The following is an 11721-nucleotide window of genomic DNA, read 5'->3' as shown; positions in this document are numbered from 1 at the left end:
TGTACATTTTCCAAGAAAAAGAAAAATATGGATATTTATATTTTTTAAATGAACAAAAATTAGCTATACCCCTAATGTTGCAGTTTAATGCAGAATTAGTGACCGATCCGGTGAATTATAATACCATCATAGCAAAAATTGATAAAATGGCTGAAAATATCACAAGTGCTGGTGATATTGCATGTGAGATTACTCGAATTGAAATACTCTACTTTTTAACATTACTGGTTAATATTCAACTTAACTGGATTACGGTCGATTATTTATTGCGATCTAATAATACACATGATTATTTGATCGCTGCTCCGAAAAGAATTTTATCTGTTAGGGATATAGAAGGCATGTAAAAAAAAAAAAAAAAAAAAAAAAAAAAAAAAAAAAAAAAAAAACATTGCTTTAGCATTCAAAATTAGCCATTGCTTTAGTTTCTACAAGACAATGTAATGAGATAATTCGACAGTTTTTTTTTTATATATACCATATTTTATATATCCCTAATAGATATAGACTGTCGAATTAGCTCATTACATTGTCTTGGAGAAACTAAAGTAATGACTGATTTTGAATGCTCCATTTGCTTGCAGGATTTAAAGATGGATAGTGAAGATTTTTATACTTTACCTTGTAAACATTATTTTCATAATGATTGTATTTAAAAATGGATTCCTATATCTTTAACCTGCCCTCTTTGTAGAGAGAATGTTACTGACCCTAATTTACTGAAAACGATTACAAATGGAAGATTTAATTCTGAAGATGATTCTTTAGACATTATGTCGGAATATAGTAATTATAGTTATGATGATGATGATGATGATGATGACGATGATGATGATGATGATGATGACGATGATGATGATGACAATGATGACGATGACGACGATGATGACGATGACGACGATGATGACGATGACGACGACGACGACGACCATTATGATGATGTTTTAGACATATCAGTTTTATATGATAGACAATATATCCATGATGATTCTTCGGACATTATGTCGGTTTATAGTAATTATAGTTATGATTCTTTGGACATTATGTCGGTTTATAGTAATTATAGTTATGATTCTTCGGACATTATGTCGGTTTATAGTGATTATAGTTATGATTTTTCGGACATTACGTCGGTTTATAGTGATGTAGCTCTGGATGATGATGATGATATAGCTCTGGATGATGTTGGAGCTCTAAATGATGGTGAAAATGTTACTAGGTATATTTCTTCTAGTAATTTCATTAATGAAGATGCTGAGGATTTGTATCTCATCGAAAGCAGGTGTAGCCCTTCATTATTAGATCACGCCGAAAACTATACTTTTTCCATTGATAATAATGAATAACAGTAACAAGAAGCCTGGAGAATGGAATACTACTTCAGTTAAAATAAGAGATTGAGAATACAAGACTTTCCTATATATTTCACATAATTTTCTGCTATTCAATTTCTATTTTTCTTTCGGAAAAGCTATGTTTCGGAAAGTAACACTGATACGTCCTTCCATTATATTAGGTTGCACAGGTATACTATGATACCAAAACTGATTTGTTGGTGGTTTCATTAGAACGAGTGAACCGTGTTCTAAAACAACTTTTATTGGTGCAAAATGAGGTCTCGTGAAATGCATTTCTCTTACTGCTCCTAAACTGAGAGTTGGTATGTCACTTTGTAAGTCAAGGCATTTTTCATCATCCTTGTGAGGTAAAATTTGTGCCAATCCATTGGGATAAAAGTTGAGAAGTGCATAATTGTACGTTTTTAGCGTTTTTAATTGAATATCATTTTTTATTCTAAGTAACATTGGTGTCCACGGATGGGTAGGAATTGTTGTACCAGAAAAATGATACTGAACATCTCCAAATCCTAATACTTTGCGTCGAGGAGTGTAAGATTTTCCTCTAAACTGCACATGAAGATTTTCAAATTTGTATTTTTTAAATTCTTGGAAGAGTTGATCAGCCTGAAATGTTAAATAAAACTGTTCATATATATCCAGATGAAGTCCTGGTGCAGTTATTGTTTTCGTGTTCATGACCCTTCCTAAACTAAAATAAAATTCAGAGATAGAAATAGAAAAATCTCTCAACCCTCAATAATAATTAAAAAAAAACTTTTTGTCTATTAATTTCATGTCTTCTACACTTTTTGAGTTTGGGTTTCTCCATTCCAAAGTCAAAAAACTATAGACATCAAATTAATAAACAAAAAGTCTTTTTTTTTTTTTTTTTTTTTTTTTTTTTTTTTACAGTATTATACATTGCTGAGAAGTAGTAGTATGTTGAACGTTTTCAATATCTAATCGTACATTATTTAAAAAGTCTATGGCATCTTCATTTAGTCGTATAAGAATATTAGATGTTGAGTTTTTGGGTACAATGACTTGCTCGTCGCTTTCATCGTGCACGGGTTCTGTTGAAAAACAAATTTTATGGCGAGCAAAAGATAGAGCTAACTGAAAAACTTTAAGATTTCCAAAATTCAGATTGGCTTGTGCTTTGTTTTGAGCGTAAAAATCTAACCAATATTGAACTAGGTATGGTCGTTTGGTGTACTGTTTTGGTAAAGTTATTTTTTCGTCTTTTATCGCGGAGAGACACCATAATTCATGAGGGAAATTAGCGTATTTGACACGGTGGAGGGCATGTTTACAATCATACTCGTACGTATCAAGAATACTTAATTGCGTATTGTCCCAATCAGTAACTAGATTTAAAAGACATTCAGTATTCATTTGGGGATAGTGAGGACTTGCATCAAGCATAGCATGACTTAAACATAAAAATGCATCTTTATAGCGAAATCCGACAATAGTTGAGCAAATGACCACTCGTTCCAGATGATACATATTCGGCTGATAAAGGACAGGTATCCATTGAGTCGTTGTAGGGACATAATCGTATTCCATGTATCGATCATACGGACATCTCACATACAGTATAGTCGTGGGTTCGTAACCCACGACTATACTGTATGTGGTACTTAGGATACTTAGATAACGATACTTAGGACTCGTTCACAACGAGTCCTAAGTATCGTTCTTCTCCTCGACACGAACGACCTGAGTTCTCAAACCCGATTCGGAATGGATACTCTATAAAAAGTCCAATATTAGTTAGTGAAGAGTTGGGTTTTCTATTCTGATATGTATTTAAAATATCTTGAATCAAAAAATCTGGATGTTGACGGGAAAATTGTTTTTGAATAATTGCTGTACTATTATTATATTCACTTGGAAATGTTATGGATGTTTCTGGATTAAAATGTGGAAAGAATTTAGAAAAAGAGGTAAGAAAAGCATGTTGCGTTTTTAAAGGATAAAAATAAACACCTTGACGATTTTTCCATTCGGTTAAAAATTGATTAACATATCGTTCATCATTAGCAGCATCATTTTCAGTTATCAGACATAGTCTATACCATTTTCCTTCATCATTTGGCTTCAGATTCTCGTCAAAATATCTTCCTCCCGGATAAGGAATATCCCATTCATCTAAATAGAGAATCTTGTTCTTGTAAGCAAATATATTTTCTTCAATGGGTTTTGCAAGGTTTTGTACATATTGTTGAACAATAAGAGGCTCTTGAACAAAGAAAGGGCTAGCATACAGTTTAAGATTATCCTCTGTTTTTAAATCATTGTAAAGGGTAGGAAAATTAATTCTCTCATTTCCTAGAAGTAGAACCCATGAGGAATCTTTCTGAATAAATACGGTACAAGGTACGTCTCCCAGTTTAAAATAAGCTTTTAGAGCACCAACTAAGGGTTTAGTTTGTGGGTTTGATTGTACTTTATCAAAATGAATTAATTTTAGTATGGCTGAAGGTTGGATTTTTATATTGGCAAGTGGAAAAATAATAACTTCTTGAATAACACTGAACCCTCGAAAATTCATGCCATGGAAATGACTATAAAGTGACGCGTATTTCTGAATATTCATCTTTGTTTTCAATTCCCTTGGGATGTATTAAAAAACCATGAAGGAACAAATTACGGAAGTACAAGTACAAAACATAAACTTAGCTCTGTTTTGCACATACAAAAAAAAAAAAAAACCTTTTCCTTTTTTTCTTTATAATTTGATGTCTACACGTTTAGAAATGTATTTAGATGTCTAAGAATGAAAAAGTGTAGACATCAAAGGAATTTTTTTTTTTTTTTTTTTTTTTTTTTTTTTAATATGTATATTATATGGCATATCAGGAATTTCTCCAATCAGTCTTTGGACCACATTATAAAATGTTCTTACCTTTTATTTATAATATTCAGCTTTATTGCCTCCTAGTTATCACGTTAGTGATTTGTCTTACTGCTTACATGATTTACAATTATGCCTCAACAAAGGAAATTAGACGTTAAAAAAATTATTGAACCACTTCTTCGTAATTACGATGAGCATGTTTCTCATTTTTTGCACATTCTAGAGCGGGTTAAATGTCGACTCATATATGATGGACCCGAAAATTTTAGAGATCATATTCAAGAAAAAACGATATATGCTTGTTCTGTGAAGTGTTCTATTGGCTCTACATCAAAGACACGGTACCTTCGATCTATCTTTCCTGTCATGATTGGATCCAAATTAGATATCGGAATTCGTAAAAGAGGATATCGAACATATACGCTGGAAACTTTAAAAACACTTGTCAATATTTGTCATCTAAAGGACGATGAACCGTTCGAACCACCCGATATTGCTGTGACGTTTTTTGTTATTAACGGATGTCTCAAACAGGTACCATATTTCTTTACTAATGACCCTACTAATACCCACGTTATTAAGCAAAATAGCATCGTACGTTGTTATACATATGATGCTGACGATCGCGGTAAAGAACTAAGTTTATATATGGATGATGTTTACAAAATAGAAGAAATTGGAACACGTCGTAGAGGTCGTCGGCAATCAGGTAAACCAACCTATCTGCATCGTCGAGGGGATCTAGTCGTACTTCTCAATGATGGAAAGGAATCAACTGATATCCAAGACTTTTTTAGCCATTGTCCATATCCGATCGATCAGGAAATTTATATGACTAAGCTCTATCAGGAAGGAAAGTTCGATATCGATCTTTTGGCCAATAAAATTATTGTTAGTCCCGGACACTTGTTTGTAAAGTTGTTCATTAAATATCTCTATTTACCTCTACGAGAAGGTAATTGGTCAATTGTGAAATCAAAATCGGCAATGGTTATTAAATCAATTGAAACAGGATGCTTACTCCATGTTTTATCCCGAAAAACTCTTTACTTCAAAGAATCAGGTTTCGCTCCGAAACTGGTATCAACACCGAGGGAAAATCATCGTGAACTTGGACAAAATGGAGGACTTGAATATATGTCGAAAAAAATACAGGATGCTATCGTGATGTCAATTTACAAACTTATCCTCTCAATCCCTACCTTTCACATCTCATTATTCGGCAAATCTCCAATAAAGTAAAAATTAGTAGTGCCGCCATGGCTTTCCATTCCAGTTATGTTGGATTTTTATGTCTTCTTGGAACTTTTGAAACGAAAAATGTCGGAAGAACTAATATAATGGCTCGCGATACTTATGTTTCAACTTGTTATGAAATGGATCCAGTAGCTCGAAATAGACCAGGTCAAGAATTGTATGATTTTTTACAATTAGAATATTCCTCTGACAATTATTGTGTGGTTATAAATGAAGCGTGCATTCCAATCACCGAGAACTGTTTTCACCGTATCTCCCTTACCAAACTTAAAACCCGTTTCGTATTTATAGAATGTTATCAGGAATCGAATTTTATTTATATTCGATACAAAACGGGTCTCCTGTTTAAAAAGCTAACGGATAAATATTGGGTGACACCTCGAGACGAAATGTTTTGGGCTCAAAAATTATTTGGTTTCCAGACTAAAGAAGAATTAATTGAAGCTCGAGGTTATGATTATCTTACTGGTTATCAGGTTGATCTAAATCCATTTTTTCATCATAATGCCTTCCCCAAAAATATTTTGGCATTTAATGCTTTGAAAAATGCTGTACTTGCTACTGACAATTCTTACTGCCAGTACTTTATGGAAACAATATCAGCTTATTCGATTTTGACACCCAAACACGAAAAAGTCTGTCACCCTGTCGATGCATTTTCTCAGCATTTCGTACTCGAGTGATTGTCGCATACATGAGTTTTATGGGTAATAATCAGGAAGATTGTATTATTGTCAATAAATTTATTAGAGTATTTGAATGTTTCCGTTTTTACACAATTCGCTTCAAGTGGGATATTCCAAATTCCGAAAAGGTTCAAATGGTTTTTTATCCAATTCAGGGAGATGCCACAGAAGATGATGAATTTCTTGGTACTCTAGTATGTCATACAATGGAAGAATCTTCTTATAAAATTGAAGTTGTACCTCAGTCTATTCACGTGAAAGTAGTTTATTCTACTCCCCGAGAAGTAAAACTCTATTTTACTAAACCTCCATTTAAAATTCTCAGATATGACATAACTACCAATCGGTTATCAATCTGTGTACAAACAAGTCATCGTTCGAGTACAGGTGATAAATTATGTAGTTTCCACGGCCAAAAAGGAGTTATGCGTAAAGCAGATACCATGCCAATGTTTGATAATAATGTTATACCGGACCTGCTTGTTAATCCTTATAGTTTGTTCCGTATGACACCAGGTCAGATTCGTGAAGGTCTCAGCTTTGGGGAGGGAAAAGATGCTCATACAGTGCATAACAGTGATGGAGAACTTATACCGGGAGCTAAAGCGTTTTACGCCAAGACATTTTATTTTCCTATTGCTTACTGGAGCTCTGAACATATTTATGCACCCAAGAAAAATGATTGCATTTTAGATTTAATTCTTGGTCAAGCAGTTAAAGGAAGATCACGAGGAGGAGGTATGAGATTGGGAAATATGGAGGTTATGAATGGAATGAGAGGTAATGGAATCGCTGCCTGTTTTGAAGAAAAATTAATGGAACATAGTGACAGAATGTTAAATGAGGATCAAATACTCTTACCGAAGTCTGCTTATTTGTGTAGGGAAGATGCTCGATTTTTCAAGTGTGATTTACGTTTCAACAAAACCTCTAGGAAAGTAATAATAATAATAATAATAATAATAATAATAATAATAATAAATCCTGTCCCAGGTGTGAATTAATAAAAATATAATTTTTTAACTTTTATTTTTTTGTCTCATTACAGTGTATTAATCTGTTCCATAAATTGTAAAGAAATTAGGTCCGAACACCTTTCGTTGTAAAATTAGAGAAAAATGTCCTCCAAATTTCTCTAATTTTACAACGAAGGGTGTTTGTACCCATTTTCTTTACAATTTATGGAGCCTCTAAATCACTTCCATAAATTGTAAAGAATATAGGTACAAATACCTTTCGTTGTAAAATTAGCGAAAGGTGGTCTCCAAAAGTTCTCTAATTTTACAACGAAAGGTGTTTGTACCCATTTTCTTTACAAATTTATGGAACTTCCTCTCGCTCTGTAACTATTAATTTTTTTAATATGAGGTGATATTAAAAAAATAAGAAAAATGCCAAGACCTAAATTAAGTTGTGACGAAAAAAATATATCGAAATTACTTAGGCATCAGTACCTTCAAAAATGCAAATCATTAAATAGAGTTAAAGATGGGAATCGAATAAGAAAACGACACAATTCACGAGCAACAGGTACTAAAAAAATAATACAATGCCAGGTTTCTAATGAAGATGATTTATGGAACAAAAACGAAACTGCCAATTTATTGTACAAACAGCCTTTCAAAGAATGTAGTGTTTCTGAAAAGTCTCACATCATTTATGAATTTTATTATAACGAATACTTTACTTGGTATAATATATATGCACATGATTTTCCTTATAATACAAATGAAACATTAGAGAAATATCGCGAATATTTAATTACGAAACGAAATAAACCATTTCTTCAAGCCAATGTACGAATAACTGTTCTCCGCCGCTTGTTGTCTATTCAAAGTCTTCCCAAAAAAACAACTAATTTTACCAAAAATCAACAATTTCTCACTTTAGAAGATTTAAAACGATTGAGAAGAATAGTTTTACCATGGTTTGAATATGATGAATTAGCTTTATGGATTCTTTTAGTTTTGGAAACCGATTTGAAAAGTAATGAAATTTTGGGTTTCCTGAATGAAACGCATCAAAGGCGGCATTATGCGGAAAAGAAATTAGCATCGCATAATGTATTGGATATAAAAAATCGGTACCTGTACGAATATTTAGCGTCAATTCCAGGTGGTCCCATTTTCCCCAAAACACGTATGACATATCTGTCCCAATTAAAACGAAAATTGAATTACATTTTTCCTAATCGAAATTTAAATCCTTCTTATACTATGATTAAGAGATCCATGAAAATTACATCTTACCGAAAGAATACATAAAAACGTTTTGTCTAAAAATGATGTATTCAAATTTAAGTTTTTTTAATAATCAAGATATATATAGCAAAAATATGGAATCGTATATTATTCTTAATTACGAAGGTTTTGAAATCGAAAATGAAAAAACTCTCAAAGAGTTGCATATGTCTTGCAGCAATGAGCTTCCCAAATACATAATAAAAGAACTGGCTTATATAACAAGTGACCAGTCGAAAGGAATCATTTATGTAGAACCACCTATACCATGGACACAATTATCTTATTCTTCTCAAAAATGTTTCAGTTCCATTTATTTACCTTTAGCTGACAGCACGCATGGCTTTTCGTGGAACGAAGGAAATTTACCATATGATGAACTACAAGCATTCCTTATTTCATTAACTAAAGGATATAAAACCATTTATTGTCCTGATTATTGGAAGATTAATCTTTTATCTGAGATTCTCGCTCGTCCAGTTATAGTGAATTTTCGATCAGAGAGGGAAAATTTATTTGGTTCAAAGGAAAATGTATGCGATTCAACGAGTGTATCTTGTACAGATACATACACATCATTTTGTTCTAAACATTTAGGCCGAACAAAATATTGTGCTTTTCAGGAAGCTTTGGTTTATTTTCATCGTTTACAAGAATATAAATCAGAAATTCCCGAGTTTGTAATAGTAGATAAAGGTAAGGATGGAAAGACAAGCGAAAAAGATGCAGAATAGTAAAAAAGTTGTTTAAAAATTGTTTCATTGTAAAAAAAAAAAAAAAAAAAAAAAAAACATCTTTTTTTATTTATTATTTTGATGTCTACATTTTTTGCTGATAACAAACGGTTTCCAGAATCGACACTACGCCCTTTACTGATACGTTTGCATTGTTTTATTTTAAACCTTTAAGTCAAACAAAATATTGCGCTTTTCAAGAAGCCATTATTTATTTTAATCGTCTGCATTTTTTTTTTAATAAAAAAAATGTGATATTAATTTTTAATAAATTTTGCCAAATTTCTATGCACGCATTGAGGTTTTCCTTGTATAGTCACTTTTATATGTGGATAATGACAAATACATAAATATTGATTGAAACCTTTATACATAAATACACCATCTTGACAAACGTCTGCTGCTAATTGTCCACAGTCAGGACCGCTATAAAATGTTGGATCAGTGCACAAACATGACCATTGATGTACACCATTCTTTTCCGTGAGAACCATAACGCCACCAAACTCCGTGTGACATGAATTCGTTACAGAATTTGTTTTGGGAACACAGATACCTCCAATACATTTGGTTTCTGTAGTATTAGTACATAAAAAGTCACAACTGTCAACACACCAAACTTTTTCCTTGGTACAGTCCTTGAGGGGTATTTGTTCAAATTGCAGTGATTCTGATGTATATTTGGACGAGGTTGGGAAAAACAATATTAATAATCCTAAAACAATATATATAACAACAACAGTTTCAATCATTTTGTCTTCTGATATCTTTCTTCATGATAACAAAGCAATAAATTATGGAAAGACGCGTTGATCGACACGAAGAACGCAGACCTTGTCGTAATACAGTTCTCCAATCTAAACTTAATGCTTGGCGAGATGCATGGACGACTTGTTATAATGTTGTTGATGAATGGGATTCATTAGATCTCAAAAAATTTCATTTTGTATTTGAACGATGGGTACCTATTTTAAATCGAATCCTAGAAAATCCTATTAGGCGTCTTGATCGCTATGAAATGTGCATGTATTATTGTGATGAACCAGTAGGACCAAAAGAAATCCTTCACTTGTATATGAGTGAAATGGAAACGGACGATGGTAAAATTCCTGTTTATGTTATATTCAATTTATTTGAGTTTCGAAAAATTCATCGTGCTTATTGTGGAAATTTTTCTAAAAATAATGAAATGCTAGTGGATGAAAGTCGAGGTACTATTAATCTGACATCGTATTATGACGAATATGGAAGTACTGATCCTTCGCGATCTTTTCGTAATCAGACGACATGGCAACTCTTATTCATATTTACTCTACACGCTTTGGCCCATTTAGATGTGTTTGATATGTATGATCATGCTTATTACGATACACATCAACACGTTCGTGAATCAGTTTTCTTTCGAATCTACTTTTATGGACAATTAGTCTGGGGAAGATAAAGAAATGTTATACCCTTCGAACGTTCCGATTGATTATGTAAAAGATGTCCTGAATAGAGAGTTGAAACGAAATGTTAGACGTTCTGAATTAACTGGTACATGTACTTTGGGAAATGCTTTATTTGCTTTGTCACATTTGAATACGTATTTTCCCAATTTATCACGGTCAGATCTTAAAGCATTGAAAGAAAAATATTTTAACAATATTCCTAAAAGATATTGGAACATAGCCATTGAACAAAATGCAGCTGTTGAACAATACATTGACCGTTTTATCGATAATGTCTTGATACCTATGAGTCGAAGAGAAAGGCAAGTCAGTAGTTCTCGTAGCAGTAGTTCTCGTAGCAGTAGTTCTCGTAGCAGAAGTCCTTCACGAAGCAGAAGTCCTTCACGAAGCAGAAGTCCTTCACGAAGCAGGAGTTCTTCACGAAGCAGGAGTTCTTCACGAAGCACAAGTCCTTCATGGAGCACAAGTACATCTCGTAGTACAAGAACTTCTCGTAGATCTAAGAGACATCGATCCAAACTTAAGGCTCGAATTGGTTATGATCCTGGGTTTATTCAAAATCTAAAACATAATGAGTCAGCACTTGTCATTAAACCACTCTCGAAGAAGAGTGATGGAAATTTAAATTTGCCTGGAAATATTTGTCGAGGAATACGTCAGGTATGCCGTTACAAAGATCCTAGAACAAAGCGCTATATAAACTTTGTACGCGACGGTAGTGAACAGGATGAATACTTATTGACTTTGGACTATTAAATTAACAAATAATTGGATTTTTGAGAGGATTATAGGCCAATGGTACTAGAGCTTTCCAACGAACTGAATAATGAAGGTTATAAGGATGATAATGGTATACAAAAGCTGGTAATGTTGACCAAATTGTATGTTTTTTCCAAGCTAAATCATCTCGAAGGGAAAGTAATACATTTTCAGAAGAACACTGAGATAATTTTCCTCGAATCATTCGTGTTTCTAATAAAGAAGAGGAAGTTGGACCAAAATATTCCAATTCTAGGTCCCGATGCGTTATGTCGGAAACTGTATAATTGTGAACCCACATTTGAATAGATTGGGGTAAAAAACGAGTACTGTTTTCAAATGATATGTTTAGCAAAGATCGGATAGCAGGTACGTCAAAATTGAGATAGGT

At 32.9% G+C, this 11721-nt stretch overlaps 1 protein-coding gene across 1 annotated transcript; it reads right to left on the bottom strand.

The window, feature by feature from the left end:
* Positions 1-1451: 1451 nt before the first annotated feature.
* LOC146993346 (DNA oxidative demethylase ALKBH2-like) lies at positions 1452-2036 on the bottom strand. The gene has a single exon (XM_085808234.1). The coding sequence runs from the start codon at positions 2034-2036 to the stop codon at positions 1452-1454; it is 585 nt and encodes a 194-aa protein (XP_085664360.1).
* Between the last annotated feature and the right edge of the window lie 9685 nt (positions 2037-11721).

This window comes from Stegodyphus dumicola, chromosome X1 (genome assembly GCF_044657685.1).
Source record: "Stegodyphus dumicola isolate Sdum_Otavi_A_Nest chromosome X1, ASM4465768v1".
Classification (NCBI taxonomy): Eukaryota; Metazoa; Arthropoda; class Arachnida; order Araneae; family Eresidae; genus Stegodyphus; species Stegodyphus dumicola.
This window is presented reverse-complemented; position numbering and strand designations above follow the sequence as displayed.